Source organism: Mirounga angustirostris, unplaced genomic scaffold (assembly GCF_029215605.1).
Source record: "Mirounga angustirostris isolate CCGP_5_RB_7025 unplaced genomic scaffold, mMirAng1.0.hap1 SCAF_11, whole genome shotgun sequence".
NCBI classification, from domain to species: domain Eukaryota; kingdom Metazoa; phylum Chordata; class Mammalia; order Carnivora; family Phocidae; genus Mirounga; species Mirounga angustirostris.
The window spans coordinates 81,385,437-81,403,350 of record NW_026991719.1 but is presented as its reverse complement, the minus strand read 5'-3'; the positions used below and the strand labels follow the sequence as shown (position 1 = coordinate 81,403,350).

Below are 17,914 nucleotides of genomic sequence, written 5' to 3'. Positions count from 1 at the left end.
CAGGAGGGCGACAGACTTTCACTTGCATCGGTTAGCAAGGAAGAGGCATGGAGCCCTCAGAAGGCAGTAACACAGAAAAGGTTGAGTAGAAGTCACAGGTACATAGTGGGTACCTGTCCAAAAAGGCATGCACACTGACAAAGTAAGAAGCATAAAAGAATATTACAAAAATACTTGGATACAAAGAGAGAATATCACCTTGAAATAAATATTAGAAAAACACTGAGATGAAGATAAAATTGGCTGAACTTGGCCTCTAGCTTCTAGTCATTAGTGTGGAGACATTTCACTGACTGGTTTGGTGAGCTCAATGATTCACCTGTCAGCAATGACTGAACCTTTTTTTTATATTGGGAAAAGTAATAAAAATAATGTCAGAACGTTGGGATCTACAGTGGGATAGTCCTTAATAGTTCAGATATAAGGCTATTATCTAAGTATAACTTGTACAATCCACAGACAGTACGGGAGTAAATCAAGAGACTGGAGAGTTTGGGTATAGGCAGAACTCCGGAGAAGTTCTGTGTAACTTCTAGGAGGCAGTACTAGGATATGACTGAAATTTAGCAAACAGAAAACCAAATCAACTACGTGATTCTGTGTTCAGAGAAAGATCATGTGCAACATGGGGCTTATTCAAGCATGGGAATGTGTGAAAAGAAGAGTCAGAGGACTAAGGGTTGGTAGTTTCCCACCCAAGCCCTGTCTGGGGAGAGGGAGTCCTGGCTAAGATGAATGGAACATTCAGCTTTTCTTGGCAGAGCCATCCCCATAATGTGTAAGAGTACTTCGAGCTTCCTTAACTGAAAGCCACTTCTTAAGGTGAACCAGTGCCCTTGCTCTGATTGCAGGCTCACCAAGCAACTTCTGAGGTTGCGGCTTCTTTTCTTTTTTTTTTTTTTTTTTTTAAGATTTTATTTTTTTATTTGATAGAGAGAGACACAGCGAGAAAAGGAACACAAGCAGGGGGAGTGGGAGAGGGAGAAACAGGCCTCCCGCCGAGCAGGGAGCCCAATGCGATGCGGGGCTCAATCCCAGGACCCTGGGATCATGACCTGAGCTGAAGGCAGACGCTTAACGACTGAGCCACCCAGGCGCCGCATGACATTGTGGCTTCTTAAGTAGTAGCTTGCTTACAGAGAGAATGGACTGTTAAAACTGACAAAAACATTCAGTACCCTCTGACAGTTGTATTTCTCAGGGTAAATTATTCACTTGTCACTCCTATCGGTACTTAGCTTCCCTTTTGGCCCACTTAAAGGGGGTGGGGAATGCAGAGATGCATGGGTTCGGGTGTTCAGATCTAGATTTATATTCAAGTCTCTATGAATGGGGGTCTTTTCTTGATAGAGACCTCTGCTTTCAGATAAAGTCAGGGATTGATCATGCAACAATGAGGGCAAGACGCTGAACTATAAATACAACCCTAAGGAATCCTGTCAGGAAAGCCAGGTCACTCTGGCTTAGAATATGATCCTGTGCATCACCATTTCTGAACTATACCTCTCTGATGTTTAGTGAATGTGAAAACCACAACTAAGACATTTTGTGGCACACAGGCCCCCAGCATCTCATTCATGGCTGGACAATGGGTTAACATCCAAAGTCGTTAAAAGGCTCCAGCAAGGGGCGCCTGGGTGGCTCAGGTTGGTTGAACCTTTGGCTCAGGTCATGACCTCAGGATCCTGGGATCAAGCCCTGCGACCAGCTCTGTGCTCAGCGGGGAGTCTGCTTCTCCCTCTCCCTCTCTCTCTGTGCTCTCTCTCACTCTCAAATAAAAAAAAGAAAAGGCTCCAGCAAATCAACTGTCTGAAACAATTTACATTTCTCTCTGGGAAAAGAAAGGAAGTGCATTTTACATTTTACATCCCCCCTCTTTCCCCCCAGCAAAAGGGTGGGCATTGTGCCCAAAAGAGACCAACTCAATACTCTCTTACTAAAATTTAAATCTAGAATGCAGATTTTAAAAAACAGCAGAACGATAGCATCCTGAAGAGACTGTCTGTGAATTCCTCCTACCTATCCCCCTCAGAGCTGATGCTGGTCTGCAACACTCCCTCATTGTTTCAGTTAAACCAGGTTTGGGTTCTGTTGCCTGCAACGAAACAAAATTAACTAATACACAACACAAAAACAAATAACACAATACAAAAAGTAATATAGCTTTTTAAAATAAAGATCTTCTCTCTCTATTTTTTTCTCACTCTCTATAATCCCATTAGTGTTAGCATCTGCTGATCCTTTTTTGTTTGGTGGCACTGTCTAAGACAACTATCACCTGGGACCACATACCAATTTGAGCCAAAAGGTTCCTTTCAGCAGTGGCTTCACATAGCCTTCTGCAGGCTCAGGAACTTTTAACAGGCTTGTCTGAGGAACTGCTTAAGGATTTTCCTTTTTTGCTTTTGAAACGGTATGTCAGGCAAATAGCATGCCCTTAAATAGTTGTTGATGGATGTATAATGGGGAGCAAAATAGATTTTAAATGCTAGCTTCTAGGTTCCCCGGTAGAAATTGTGGATCTAAATGACAAAGAAGTGAGAGAAATTGAAAGGGTTATCATTTCCATGGAGTATGGGACGTTTAAGAGAGGGAATGGATTCAAACGGGAAAGGTCTGACAGGGAAAAGTCTGACAGACTGGGAAAATGGTGGTCGGGGAGTTACACATTGGAATAACCGGAAAACATACCAAAGTGGGGGAGGGAGATCCTTTATACTAGTAAGGAGAGGGAAGAGTGGCGCTTTTGTCCTTGAGGCTTTGTTAAGCTTTACAAATTCCTTAGTTCTTTCTAATGTATACATTCAAAACAAACAAAAGCCACTTATATAATTACTTAGCAGCCAAAAATTGAATGATGGACAGTTAGATTTGTTAGTAAAGCTTCATAAATAGAATTCGCTTGTCTAGGAGAAGAAAGTAAAGGGAGACAGAAAGAATGGTAGAAGGAGATGATGCAGAACGAATGTGGTAAGCGTTTTTAAAGAAAAGGGGTGTGATACTTGTGAAGGAGTTCGGACTATAAACGTTTTAAGGAAGACAGAAAGTTGTGATGTGTTCTTGACTTCTGAATATTCTCCAGCAAGGCACTCTGGGCTCCCTGGCTCACCTCCTGAAAGGGCCTCCCCCACACAGGGGCCCCTCGCAGGGGGAGCTTCCTGCTGGGGTGTCATATTTCAACGTTCTAAGAAAGAGGCTGCCTGAAGGGTCTATATTTAGAGTATGACTCCCTAGCAGGGACAGCTGAATGTCTGGGGACTAACTTCTGCATACTTTGTCCCTGAGTTCTGGGATTATTCTGAGGGGCTTGTATGGGTGGTGCAGTGAACTTGTAACAGAAGGCAGGGAGTGAAAAGGCCTCTTTCTCCTGGTGGTGACTGCTTGGCATCCTGTAAACTATGCTCTTCGTGAGGGAAAAATGACACCGATTTCAGGGGTGTTGCAGTGATTCACAGTCACCCACAGACCCTCACCACTGTCTCCACTGGAAGATGCTGAGCACTAGGGGCTGCTGGGGTAACAGACATATAGTACATGAACAACAGATCCCGGGGATATCTCACCAGTGTCATAATTAAATAAATATTTCATCTATTGAGTCTCATTTTCATCAGTGGGATAACAGGGACAACTCTAATTTATGGATTATTTCTGAGTTGCACCATGAAACTTCAGAATAGAATTTAAATAAAGACTTTTGAACAAAAGACAGGCTAACCTGCGAAGTTACTGATTTCTAAAGTTCATCTGAACGGTAAGATTCAGCTGAATTTAGGGTCTGCATAAAGTCTGTCCTTTGAAGCCAGAGTGAAAGCCATCCAGCAATCTTCTATGAAGTTCTCAGCCATCTGACACTTAATACTGTGAGTTAAGCCAGGAATAAGAAAGGGATAGTGATTCACTTATCGAAAATGGCCACAAGTAAAACACTGACCACCTCACTATAGATTCTTTATATCCACCAATTTATAAATCATCTGAAAGCACACTGGTTTTGTTTGTAAGGATATGTTTTTAAATTTTAATATGCTGTTTGAAAGCTGCTATTTCCTGTGCAGTCAGTAGAAAACGTTTTCAACAGGGTACAAATTAATTTAAGCAAGTCAATGAGGCCTCTCTATTAACTGGAAAATTTTGTTTATTACATATATATATGTATACACACACACACATATGTACATAACTTGAATTCTTTTTTCTCCAAGTGAAATAGATTTATTATGTTTTCTGGTTACAAAATAATCTAGCTTGAGTCAATAAAAAAGGAAGGAAGAAACAGAACATAAATGTATGAAAAATATTAATAAAAACCTCACTACTTGAGCTTCCTTTTATGCCACCTCCCACCCCCAATTTTGGTGCAGAGGCTGGATGTGCAAAGGGGTAGAAATTAAGGACTGGGGGGCAGGCGTTTCAGAGCCAAGTAAAGGATAAGAAATTTCCCCCCAGAAGAAGTATAAGGAAGGACAGACCCACGAGAAGATGCGGCCCCTTCGTATACTTAGGCAAATTCAAACACCAGAGAGCCACGGCCACTTCTGGCTTAATGGTATTGTTATAGAGGAAAAGAGTGACAGGGCCCAGTGCAAAGGGGGGAGGTACGGGGCAGGCTGGCGCCTGCCGCACTGCTTGTGGGAGTGGAAATTGGGGGCCAGAGCTCACCGGTGACGTGGTCGTCACGTGACCAAGAGCCGCCTAGAGCAGAAGTCCTGCTAGTCGCCTCCGTCTGGGTACCAGCCCCCCATTACTCCGCAGGCGTGTGAAGGAAGAAGGAAACTAGCCCCGGACCGCGAGGTCGGTAGGAGCCTGGGCTCTGCTTAGAGGCGGGTGGGGAGAGGAGAGGGCCAAGGGCGCCCCGGATCCAGGTTCGGGCTGATCCGGGCTGGGTTCCCTTCCCGCCTACTTTCTAAATACCACCGCCCCCCCGTCCCTTGTGCCCATTTAGCGGAGAGAACCGGCGGACTTTGGGTGGGGGTGAGGCAAGTAAATGGCGGTTGACAGAGACTCCGAAGCAAGGTGCCACACTCAGGGTACTCGTGTCCCGAGTCCTGCTCCGTCCACCAAGCACTCCGTCCCCTCGGTTCCCTGCCTGTTTGCAGGTTTGTAGGGTCTATTGGCCCATAGGTCGCCTCAAAAGTCGTGCCGAGGGAAGGAGCAAACTGCCTTGGGACCGTGCAGGTCCGTGTGAAGGTGGGATGAGCCCTGGACCCTGGCTGGGGGTGGCGTTGGGGGTGGCGGAGGAGGAAGGGCTGGCATCTGCGCGGGCCGGGTCCGAGTCGCCCTCTCCTGGCCCCTTCTTTCTCCACACCCCCTCCCATTTCAGTGCAGGGAAAGGGGTGTGGCGGCCTTTGCTGGGGAAATGGCGGACGATAACGGGGGAGGAGGGGGGAGCCCGCGTTTGGAAAGTCGGGAAGGTGTGAGAAATACTTTAAAGTCAAAGGCTGAAAATGCAGAAAAGCGGGTATTAGGACCCGTGTTCTCAGTGCTGATCCATCCACCACACTTTCAGTTCTCCAAAGCCAGCTGTCTTTCCGACCTTCTGCCAGACTGTCCATCAATCTCCGTGGAAGGAGTACTGACAACAGAAGACGAGGGAAGAAGTAGAAATTTACCTGACGTTGGTAGAGGTTGGTGGGAGAGACCTGCCTGTGAATCTTTGGGGGAAGGGGTGGTAGTGGAGGAAACTACCTGGGTGTGTGCCTCTCCTTGTCACCCTCCTGGCTATGGTAGCACAGCCCCATCCTCTGCCCTTTTCTGTAGGGCCTGGAAGAGAAATGGTGGGTCCTGAAAGTAGATAGAGGGTGACAAAAAGGAACAAAGAAGTCGTTTCCTAATAATCCACCTCTCTCAACCAGAACTCAAACTCCACTCTATTTGTGTAGTGAGGCACAAACTCAGACACAGCACAGGACCCTAATACCATTTTGCACCCATAGATTCATCACAAGGGAGCTACAGGAGCCCGGGAGAGGCTGAAGAGGACTGCGCTCCACCATTACTCACCCTGGCCCTAAGAATCCTCCTCAGTCAGGTGGAACAAGGCCCTCTCCTGTCCTGTCCAAAGGCTGGCACGGACTTGAGCATGGGCCGGGCTCGGGAAGTGGGTTGGATGGCAGCAGGACTGATGATTGGGGCTGGTGCCTGCTACTGTGTTTACAAGCTAACCATAGGAAGAGATGACAGTGACAAGTTGGAGGAGGAGGAAGAGGAATGGGACGATGACCAGGAGCTGGATGAGGAAGAACCTGAGCTTTGGCTTGATTTCACAACTATGGCTCGGCCCTGGAGTGAGGATGGGGATTGGACTGAACCTGGGGCCCCTGGTGGCACTGAGGACAGGCCCTCAGGCGGGGGCAAGGCCAACCGAACACACCCAGTAAAACAGCGCCCATTCCCCTATGAACATAAAAATTCCTGGAGCACTCAAAGCTTTAGAAATTTCAGGTGTGTACTTGACCTCTCTAAGTGTCCTTTCATTCAGGGGAAAATGTGGTTTGCTCAGCCCAAGGATGCTGGTTTTTCATTTAGCCACGGTATCAATGGTCATTTGACCAGCCTCTCCGTTGTTGGAAGCACCATCCCCACTCCCGACCCCGCTACTAAGGAGAAGGCTTTCTGTGCTCTGGATAACTTGAATGCAAGGGTTGAAAACCAGGGCCAGATTAAGATGTCCATCAATGGAGTGTGTCGGGAGACTGTGTCACATTGCTGCATCTCATTTCTGCAGCAGGCCGGATTCAATTTGTTAATAAGCATGACAGTTATTAATCACATGCTTGCCGAGTCCGTTTCAGACTTGAAGTTCCCTTTGACATCCGAGGGAAGTGGATGTGCCGAGGTTCAGGTTTTGAAACCGTCCATGGGTTTGTCTGAAAAGCCAGTCTTGGCAGGGGAATCGCTGGGTGCCCAAACGCTGCTCTCATTCGTGTCCCTCTTGATCAGGATCGGAAACACACAGGCTCCCCCCGACACCCTGGCCTCTTAGATGGCCGCCTGGAGCGGAGCGGAACCGAACGGGACGGAATCCACCCAAAAGCCTGCTGGTGAACACAGCCCCGTGTTCTCATTCAAAGGGTCTGCAGTGGGTGCTGTTGAAGAGCCAGCCTTAGCCAGTCACCGCATCACAGGGTGCAAGTTACACTTGCTACATGGAGGACCACACTCTTCTGGGCCAGGCAGGGGTCCCCCCAGAGCTCGGAGTCACTTCTTGGTTTTGCAGTCCGCAGGCCGTGTGCGCTGGCGGTTACTCCCTTGCGGCCTCCCTCCTGCGGCAAAGGGATCCTTTCAGCCGCCAGCCGTGGCTGCGGAACATCCTGTAAGAGCAGGGCGAGGGCGGCCTTGCCCGTGGCGGTCTCCCTGCCCAAGCCGGGCCGCTTTGTGGAGACCAGACACGTGTTGGGGCTCGTGCTGAAAACGCATCTGTTGCCGCTTAGGTCGAATTCTTTCCCATTTACTCCTTCTTCTGTGCGAGCTGATGGATGGTGAACCTGTGCGTCCACGAAGGACACGCCCCTTGTCTGTGCTGTACTGACTTAACCTCATCCACCCAGGCCCACGTTTGTATGTATCATCAATAAAGTTGTGCGCTTTGATTGGCGAAAACGAGACGTGGAACTTGTCCCTGAGTTTACAGTCTGCATGCAGAGGAGGACAGAAGTAGGCGACCAACGCTGACTCCCTGGGGCCTATGCTCCCTGACAGGGGCGCGCTTCTGGGCGCTCACAGGAGGCGGGGGCAGAGGTGGGCGGGAGTGCTGAGGATCGGCCTGGAGAAGGGGCTGGGGGCCAGGGGCGGAAGCCAGGGAGCAGAGGTGGGGCTGGTGGAATCAGGACTGCAGGACACAGCACCTGGGAAGCCGGCGGCCCAGTGCCTGGCACCTGGAGCAGGGAAATCCCTCGAGGAAGGGCTTTCTCCTGGACTGCTAGCCTGGGCAGGAAGGGCAGTATCCTTGGGGTCTGTCTACGCATCCCCGGGGACCACCTGGCAGCCCATCGCCGGGCATTCAGTGCCCAGGTCTAGCAACGATGGCTGCCGCTCGCTGCGTGGCCCCTTGGTGTCCTTCTCTCTCTCTCTCTCTCTCTCTCTCTCTCTCTCTCTCTCTCTCGTGGCCCCTTGGTGTCCTTCTCTCTCTCTCTCCCTCTCCTCTCTCTCTCTCTCTCTCTCTCTCCTGCGAAGCGGCTGTTAAACCCACTTCCGGGCCCACTCCCTTCCTTGGGACCCCAAGCCCCAGTTGCTGGCAGAGGGAGAAGGGTTGGCCCCCGCTTCCTTCGGGGGAACCTCCTTTCGGCCCTCTCCCCGGTCCCTTCGGGGACCTCCGAGAAGGGGCCCGTGGAGCCCTGCGTGAACTCCCGGTCAGGGTGGTAGGGCAGACGCTGGGGTGCCTGGCAGGGCTATGGCCGGTCCATCGGGAGAGACGTCTCCGTCACCCCCATGCAAGCTCCTGGCCCCCCTGGGAGGAGAGGAGGAGCCCAGCCCTGTGCACGGAACCACTCCGTGGAGCTGGACGACTCAGGCAGCCTCCCCGCTGAGCGCTGCCAGAGCCCTCCCAGCAGCCCGTGGCCCCTGCGTCACCAAAGCCAGCTTCCCTGAGGGGTTTTGACGTGTCAAGCGATGGTGCTCTTCCCCTAAGCCCTGGCCCACAGCACAGGCCACAAGAAGCTTCCCTTGGGCAGGGCTGCCTCTGTGCCTGGTGCCCTCTCCTGGTCTCCCTGGGCTGCTGCTCCGGCCCACGGTGCCCTGGGCATCCGCACTCTGCCTTCTGCATGCTCTCCTCCACACACACCATGGTCGTATTTGTTCCTCCCTCCTCCCGGGCTTTGGGGGGCAGGGGGATTACAACTCTTCAGCTTGTACCCGACCCCGCGCCCTTCGGGCTGACTAGCAGGTACGGGTGCGGGCCGGGTCCCAGGACCATCTCTGGGGAACCTTCCAACCCGCAACGGGGACACCGCCTCTCCCCAGGCACTGGCACCTTGGATGGCCAGCATGTGACTTGTGGTTGCTGTGACAACACACCCCCAGCAGGGCTCTCTCTCTCTCTCTCTCTCTCTCTCTCACACACACACACACACACACACACACACACACACAGACACACACAGCACCCCTCCCCCGGGGGGGCTTCCTCTGCTGGCTGCAGGGCCCTGTCATGTTTCCTAAGAGTTGCTAATGTGACCAGCCCTTTCTCCCAAGCCAGCCTCAGGGGGACTGGGCAGTGTTTCCCAAGCAGGGGTGCCCTGCAGACAGCTCCCACACCCACTTGTCCCAGTGGAGCCTGTTTGGCCAGTGCTGTCTTCAGCGACACCCCTTCATGCTCAGCCTCCTGAAGCACATCACAAAGGCAGAAGATCTCCTTCCTCCTGGCTCGGGGTCCCAAATTAACAGGCACCTCCCCACTCCTCTGCGCTCTGCCGAATCCCCATTCGAGTGCTGCCACAGGCAGTTGTCCCCCCTCTCCGAGGCAGGCCCTTGGCCCTTTGGGGCCACAGCTGACTTCTAACACAGGGAGGGCCTGGAGACTGTCTGCTCATCCCCTGAGCAACTGTCTGTCACAGGGAAGCCCGCTGGCGTCCAAGGGTCTCCAGGGCGGGCCCCGGGCCCAAGGCAAGAGCCTCCGGTGCCTCTGCTGGCACTGCCCTCCCCCAAACACTCCCCCGTGTCGGGTAGCTCAGGCCCCTGGTCTGCCCTTTATGCCTTGGTGGCTTGCTGGGCCAGGCAGGAGCCCTAGGGGCGGGGGAGGGGGTTCGGGAGCATGCCTGCCAGTCAGGGCCCGATGGAGACATTCAGAGGCTGTCAGCCCCAGGAAGACCGTGGTGCACCCCCCCACACACCCACACCTAATCCAGAATGAAACGGCGTGGGGCCACCAACACTGAACGTGCCCACCTGCCTGCTACAGTGAACAGATTCTTTCTGGGCTTCCCCATGGTAAACGTTCGACAAGGGCACCAAAGCTGCAGCTGGTCACACTCCGTGGGCAAGTGCCCCGCCTTGACGGGGCCCGCCCCAGCCTAGCCTGCCTCTTGGGTAAATCTGGGGGCCCGTCCCCGCGGACTGCCTTCCAGCTCCACAAAAGGCCCGGTCTTGCTTCTTACGCATCTCCTGAGCACGTCCACTTTGGGTGCCTGTAGCTACCGGCTGCACACCAACTGCCAGTGCCCTCCCCAGCTTGCCACCTCTCCTGGGGGTCTTGGGATTTGCGCTCCCCCCTCCCCGCCCCCATGAAGGGCACACACAGGAGGTTGCAGACACCCGGCTTCCCGGCCCATACAGCCAGTCTCAGACTCTGCCTCCTCACCGGGACCCCACGCGCGGGTCTCAAAGCCGTTTCCACCACCAACCCCTCACTTTGAAGTGCCACCCACAGACAGGCACGGCCCTCACCAGGTCAATCTCTCAGCTGCCACAGCGCCATTCCTCTTCGAGTTTGACCACTGTGGCCAGGGCTGGCCCCAGGCTCCCTTCGGCAACCCCCCCCCAGTTGGTCTAAGATGCAGATGGGCGCCTCACCACAGTCCAGCACAGTCCCGCAGAGGGTTGGCCAATCCCTTGTCTGCTACACGTGCCCCAGGCGTCACCTCACACTCTGCCACTTGCTTCCTCTCTTTGCTCAGGGCCTCCAGTTCCCCCTGAGGGCAGGCTCCTTCTCCCTTAGTGCCTCTTGTTTCCATGTGTGGCTTAGGCTGCCCTCCCTCATGCCCCGATTACAGAGAGTCTCCCGTATGGTTTCCTAATTCCTTCACACCTTTCCCCTGAAAGGGTCGTCTCACAGATCTCCTTGGAGTTTACCTTTGTGCAAGGTGGGAGGGGTGACCCAACTTCACTTCTTCCCCCAGTGGGTAACAGGTAACCCAGCACCACTTTTTTTTTTTTTTTTGTAGTTTTTAATTTTATTATATTATGTTAGTCACCATACAATACATCATTAGTTTTTGATGTAGTGATCCACGATCCATTGTTTTCGTATAACACCCAGTGCTCCATGCAGTACGTGCCCTCCTTAATACCCATCACCGGGCTAACCCATCCCCCCACCCCCCTCCCCTCTAAAACCCTCAGTTTGTTTCTCAGAGTCCATAGTCTCTCATGGTTCATCTCTCCCTCTGATATTCCCCCCTTCATTTTTCCCTTCCTTCTCCATGTCCTCCATGTTATTCCTTATGTTCCACAAATAAGTGAAACCATATGATAATTGACTTTCTCTGCTTGACTTATTTCGCTTAGCAGAATCTCCTCCAGTCCCATCCATGTTGATATAAAAGTTGGGTATTCATCTTTTCTGATGGCTGAGTAATATTCCATTGTATATATGGACCACATCTTCTTTATCCATTCATCTGTTGAAGGGCATCTCGGCTCTTTCCACGGTTTGGCTATTGCGGACATTGCTGCTATGAACATTGGGGTGCATATGGCCCTTCTTGTCACTACATCTGTGTCTTTGGGGTAAATACCCAGGAGTGCAATTGCTGGGTCATAGGGTAGCTCTATTTTTAACTTTTTGAGGCACCTCCACACTGTTTTCCAAAGTGGCTATACCAACTTGCATTCCCACCAACAGTGTAAGAGGGTTCCCCTTTCTCTACAACCTCTCCAACATTTGTTGTTTCTTGCCCTGTCCATTTTTGCCATTCTAAGTGGTGTAAGGTGGTATCTCATGTGGTTTTGATTTGGATTTCCCTGATGGCTAATGATGATGAACATTTTTTCATGTGTCTGTTAGCCATTTGTATGTCTTCTTCAGAGACGTGTCTGTTCATCTCTTCTGCCCACTTTTTGATTTGATTATTTGTTTTTTGGGTGTTGAGTTTGAGAAGTTCTTTATAGATTTTGGATACCAGCCCTTTATCTATAGGGTCATTTGCAAATATCTTCTCCCATTCTGTGGGTTGCCTCTTTGTTTGGTTGACTGTTTCCTTTGCTGTGCAGAAGCTTTTTATCTTGATAAAGTCCCAAAAGTTCATTTTTGCTTTTGTTTCACTAGCTTTTGGAGATGTATCTTGAAAGAAGTTGCTGTGGCCGATGTCAAAGAGGTTACTGCCTATGTCCTCCTCTAGGATTTTGATGGATTCCTGTCTCACATTGAGGTCTTTCATCCACTTTGAGTTTATCTTTGTGCATGGTGTTAGAGAATGGTCGAGTTTCATTCTTCTGCATGTGGCTGTCAAGTTTTCCCAGCACCATTTATTGAAGAGACTGTCTTTTTTCCATTGCATGTTTTTTCCTGCTTTGTCAAAGATTATTTGACCATAGAGTTGGGGGTCCATATCTGAGTTCTCTATTCTGTTCCATTGGTCTGTATGTCTGTTTTTGTGCCAGTACCATGCTGTCTTGGTGATCACAGCTTTGTAATATAGCTTGGAATCGGGCAATGTGATGCCCCCAGCTTTGTTTTTCTTTTTCAACATTTCCTTGGCGATTCGGGGTCTTTTCTGATTCCATACAAATTTTAGGATTGTTTGTTCCAGCACTTTGAAAAATGTCATTGGAATTTTGATCGGGATGGCATTGAAGGTTTAGATTGCTCTGGGTAGCATAGACATTTTAACAATGTTTATTCTTCTGATCCATGAGCATGGAATATTTTTCCATCTTTTTGTGTCTTCTTCAATTTCTTTCATGAGTGTTCTGTAGTTCCTAGAGTATAGATCCTTTACCTCTTTGGTTAGGTTTATTCCGAGGTATCTTATGGTTTTTGGTGCTATTGTAAATGGAATCGTTTCTTTAATTTCTCTTTCTACAGTTGCGTTGTTAGTGTATAAGAAAGCAACTGATTTCTGTGCATTGATTTTGTATCCTGCCACATTACTGAATTGCTGGATGAGTTCTAGTAATTTGGGGGTGGAGTCTTTTGGGTTTTCCACATAAAGTATCATGTCGTCTGCAAAAAGAGAGAGTTTGACTTCTTCTTTGCCAATTTGAATACCTTTTATTTCTTTTTGTTGTCTGATTGCTGTTGCTAGGACTTCTAGTACTATGTTGAACAACAGTGGTGAGAGTGGGCACCCTTGACATGTTCCTGATCTTAAGGGAAAGACTCTCAGCTTTTCCTCATTGAGGATGATATTTGCTGTGGGTTTTTCATAGATGGATTTTATGAGCTTGAGGAATGTTCCCTCTATCCCTATACTCTGGAGAGTTTTAATCAGGAAAGGATGTTGTATTTTGTCAAATGCTTTTTCTGCATCAATTGAGAGGACCATGTGGTTCTTCTCCCTCCTCTTATTAATGTGTTCTATCACACGGATTGATTTGCGAATGTTGAACCACCCTTGCATCCCGGGGATAAATCCCACTTGGTCATGGTGGCTAGCACCACTTCTCACTCCAGTCTCCTGCTGCAGTGTGGTGCATCTGGGAGCCTCATGCACCCAGCCGGGCATCCCCTCTGCGGTTCCCTGGTGTCAAGTCTCCCCGGGGCACACCTTTCTCCCAGGAACCTCTAACTGACTCGGGGACCCTCAGCTCACTGGGGGGGCCTATGGCAGGTGGTGTGTGTGTTAGCAGGGAGGTGGGTGTTGGTGCTTGTGAGCAGGCCTCTGCCCCAGGTTCCTTCTCAGGACATATTCTGGCCCAGAGGAAACTTAGGAACGCCGTCCCCTGGCTTACTTTAACAACATGGGAAAGCGGGGACCGGTTTCTCCCCTCACCACAGTAAGCTGATTCGTGTGAGAGTAGAGCAAGTTCATGTTCTATGTATAGACTTGCTGCGCTTGGCACATGGTAGTCATTAGACGCACTTGAAATATGGGTGTTGGCACATGTTGAACTCACGTGCTGCAATGGTTTCCCTCAGCCCTTTCCTTGATTTTTTTCTTTTTTTTGGTGTGGTATTTTCAATCAATCTGGAATATAAGTTTTCTGTTTTTGTCAATGTTTTCTATTGAACTTTTGTGTTTTCATTTATTTAGGACAGTCTTCACATCCCACGTTTACTAGAATACATTTGCCTGTATTTCCTCTAATATAAGTATAGTTTTTTTAAGAATTAGCTCCCTTTGTAACCTACTAGTGGTGTGTATGTGTAATGTGTGTGTGTTTGTGTACCTTTGCTTTGAGGTAGACTTTGTATCTTAATTTTCTCTAAAGGTACAATTAGTTATACTAATGCCATTTACTACAGAATCCAATTTTTCCCCATAATTAGGGTCCCAGTTTCCATGTCTAGAACATGAACATAGATTTACATGTATTGTCTCATTTTGTGGATCCAACATGCATGTAATCTTCAGTCGCTGAGCCTTTGATTCTACTTATCAGTAATTTACAGTTAGCTTAATGTGAGAAAATGACAAACACAGACTGATACATAAGCCATAGTAATAAATCCCACCCAATACCATTTACTTTTTTTCCCAAAATCTTAGCTCAACTCTCTCTTGTAAAAAATAAATTTCAGAACAGGCATTTAATTCACTTTAATGAGGAAAATAAAGAATATTTTATCATTTTGGAGCAACGAACGTCTAACTATGGCTGAAAGGTACACCCTGAGAATTAAACGATTTTAATGAACCCATTGAGGTTTATTAAAACTGTGTTAAGCTAACATCAGGAAGGGACACAAGATACAGGTGCAAATGTCCCTGTTCATTTTGCAGTGTAATTGTCCCAGGATGCTGTGTTATAAACATTCTCACTGTCTTCAATGCTTGAAGCACCTGTGGAATTGGGATTGCCCACCACAGTTCCCACAGAAGATAGACTGGTAGTGAAGACGTGCATCTGGTGTGCACAAATATCTCTAATGTTAAAGCAAGATAGCTCATGACCCTTTCCTGGTGGGTCCTCACTGCGCTGGTCCACATCAGTGTGTTTCTGCTTCTGGAAAACTTGTTGGAGATAATGTGGAGACACTCATCCAGTCACCAAGATGCCGCAGATGATGCACGTGCTGGTAATTAGCTTCCCGGCCAAGGTGACCGAGTGGGTGTCCCCATAGTCCACAGTAGTCGAGCTGATGGTGGCCCACCACCAGCAGATGGGGATGCTGGTGAGGCTGGGCATGTGGTCATCTTTCTCCACAGAGTAGATAAGCACAGAAAAGATGGAAATGCCCACAAACAGAAAGAGAAGCAGCAGCCCAACCTCATGGTAGCTGTGTCTCAGTGTGGCACCTAGAGACCAAAGTCCTACGTAGTGCCAGGCAAGCTTGAGAATTTGGAAGATCCTCATAAGCTTGAGGATCTCAACCACCCTGCCCGTGTTCTCAATGTCCTCATTCTCTTCCTCCTTGGTGTCTACAGCCAAAGTGGCATAGAAGGGAATAATGAAAGCAAGGGCAATTATGTTCAGAGCATTCTTCCAGAATTTCTTTTGACAGGGAGCAGCGCCCAACAGGCTGGCAAAGTTGCAGGTGAACCAAGTGCTGCACGCAGTCTCCAAGCCTTCCAGCATGGCGTCATCCACTTTTCCGTCCTCCTTCTGGAACTCTGATATACTGTGGACACACACGGCCACAACGGAGGCCAGCGTCATGCTCACGGAGGAGATGGCAATGAACTTGGGGGACGGGCAGGCAGTAGGCTGGGTTTTCCATTCGAATCCAGATCTTCTTCAGGAAGTGACCAAATCACCCCTTGTCAAACTTCTCCAGCTCCTTCTCAGAGAAAACTCTTCAGAGGAGGAACTGGTATTCATGCCATTGCTCTCCTGGTCCCAGTTCTCCTCCGTGATTTTCTTCCTTGTGTTCCTGGTAACACTTGCTGCAGCAGAAACTGATGAAGAGCTCCTCAAGGCCCCCCTACTCCATCTCCTGGCAGAACAAAAACACACACAGTTCCTCCAATGACATTGCAGCTTTCCCGTGTAATAAAAATGCAAAACACATCTGAATAAGGAGGTGTTCCGATCAAAATAGTACACTCTTTATTGGCCTCATTGTGGTAATCACCCGGCTCCAGAATGGCCTCTTCTGAGTGGCAGGTGAGCAGCTTTCTGAGTCTGGTGTGAGGAAACTGCACAAGGGTGCTTTGGTCAACGCACTGCTTAACCCCCCCCCCCCTTTAAAATTGACAAGTTCCTCCTCTTGTCCAGGGCAATGGAAAAAACTCACCCAACACTGCGGTGGATAGAGGAGGCAGGGAGCTGGACGGGAAGGGAGATGAGGAAGTTCACACTGCACCCTTGTGGTGTAGATGTCACACTCTCTGCCTTCATTCTCTCCAGTGGAATGTCCATCATCATCCAAGAAGCTCCACCCTTCTTCCCTCATGGAATGTGTGGTGCACGTAGGCATTTCGTGGCCAAAAAGAAGACTCCTGTTCTTTGGTTGTATCACCCAGAGCAATTGCTGGGAAATCGCTCTCCCAGATTTGGGTGAGATAGTATCCTCCAACGACCGGCTCCTTTGTCATCTGTAGAACATCTGTAGAACCCTAAGCTTCTCCTGTTGACGGCGTCTGCTTTGTGGCACACACTCTGCCGGGAACTGCAAGAGTCCGGGCGACTCAGGCTCGCTGAGTTCCTACGATGCCAATGCCGCCCGCCCGCGCTGCAGGGATCAGGCCTCGCCACACAGCCCCGCGCCCACCGAGGCGGCGGCGGGAGAGCCAGGTGGCCCGCCCGGGGTCTGTCTGTCCTCCTGTCCTTGCAGAATCCAGTATGTAATGTTTTCATTGGAATTGCACTGAGTTTATGGGTTAATTGGCAAGCATTGGCATCTTTATAATTTTCCCATCCAGGCACCCTTATCTAAATCCTTCTTTCATTTTGTTGAATCTTTCTTTTTAATGATCTTTCCCATTTCTTTTGTGGTTTTATTCCCATGTATTTGTCTGGGTTTGTTTGCTTGTGAATAGGCATGGTCTTTATACCTTCCCTTGCAATGCTATTCTACCTCGATTCCACTGTACCTAGGCATATGTCAACACACTAGGCATATCTGTGGTTTCTGCTGCTTTTGGAACAACAATAAAAAAAGGGGGGGGATGATCAAGTGCTTCACCATAGTCACTCCTAAAGAGGAGGGAAAAGGAAAAGGACAAGAATTAAGTCCTATTGTTCCACGGATGCTCTCCCCGCCCCCAACTCTCCCTATAGACCCCTTCTTTTTTTTTTTCATTTTACTTTTATATTCTCTTGCTCCCTCTCCCCTAGCAGTGGAGTAGCTCAAACTGGTTCTTCTGGTTTATTTGATCATGTTTTTTTTTAACCCTGGCAAGGTCTCCATTAAGTTTAGCCATCAGTATTCTATTGTTCTTTGTTCTTGGATGTATGGATATGGGGTGATTTTGAAGGTAATTTGATGGCTCAAGTTATGACCACAAATAAGTACTTCAAATAAGGGGCACCTCGGTGGCTCAGTCGTTAAGCATCTGCCTTCGGCTCTGGTCATGATCCCAGGGTCCTGGGATCGAGCCCCGCCTGCTCAGCGGGAAACCTGCTTCTCCCTCTGCCACTCCCCCTGCTTGTGTTCCCTCTCTCGCTGTGTCTCTCTCTGTCAAGTAAATAAATAAATATCTTTTTAAAAAAAGTACTTCAAATAACCATGTCATGTATCTCCCTTTGAATAAATATTTGCATCTCACAAGAACCAATTGTCAATGTGCAAATATGTATCTAGAGTTCTGTATTTTTCACTATCCAGACTTTTAAACTGGGTAGTACATGGATTTGGTGACTTTCTAAATGGGGCAGGGGCGGGGCGGTGGGGTGGAGGTAAAGGAAGTGCGGGAGGTATGTTCCCACCAACCTTCTCTCTCAGCCTTATCTATCCTCCCACTTGGGCTGCCCCATGCCAGACCCCACACTTTTTGAAGCTTGTGCCTGGGGAAGTGAGAAACTCACCCTAATGCTCTGAGATTTTCCGATATCAGATCTGGTCATTTCTAATCCCCACCCCCTCTAGGGTTTCGATATAGGGATTGATTTGAGCCAGGAGATGGGGCTGGTTGTGATTCCTTCTTCTCTCTCC

General features: G+C 49.2%; 2 protein-coding genes and 1 pseudogene across 5 annotated transcripts in view; 1 reads left to right on the top strand and 2 right to left on the bottom strand.

The window, feature by feature from the left end:
• Nucleotides 1–4,658: 4,658 nt before the first annotated feature.
• LOC123841080 (protein ARMCX6) lies at nt 4,659–7,797 on the top strand. Of its 4 annotated transcripts, none has more exons than XM_064574389.1 (4): nt 4,662–4,794; nt 5,100–5,178; nt 5,510–5,627; nt 5,937–7,797. In XM_064574389.1, the coding sequence occupies exon 4, from the start codon at nt 6,083–6,085 to the stop codon at nt 6,983–6,985; it is 903 nt and encodes a 300-aa protein (XP_064430459.1). In that variant the 5' UTR covers nt 4,662–4,794; nt 5,100–5,178; nt 5,510–5,627; nt 5,937–6,082; the 3' UTR covers nt 6,986–7,797. The 4 variants fall into 4 exon arrangements, with proteins under 4 accessions (XP_064430458.1, XP_064430459.1, XP_045726717.2 ...); XM_045870761.2 differs by having other exon boundaries at nt 5,100–5,190; XM_064574388.1 differs by lacking the exon at nt 5,100–5,178 and having other exon boundaries at nt 4,659–4,794.
• Nucleotides 7,798–13,218: 5,421 nt separating this feature from the next.
• Nucleotides 13,219–16,623, bottom strand: LOC123841057 (potassium voltage-gated channel subfamily S member 3-like; annotated as a pseudogene).
• Nucleotides 16,624–16,826: 203 nt separating this feature from the next.
• Nucleotides 16,827–17,914, bottom strand: part of LOC123848316 (armadillo repeat-containing X-linked protein 1) — an 88,560-nt gene continuing 87,472 nt past the window's right edge. The window contains exon 10 of the mRNA XM_064574374.1: nt 16,827–16,956. The gene's annotated coding sequence lies outside the window, so the exon portion shown is untranslated. The remainder of the gene's footprint in view (nt 16,957–17,914) is intronic.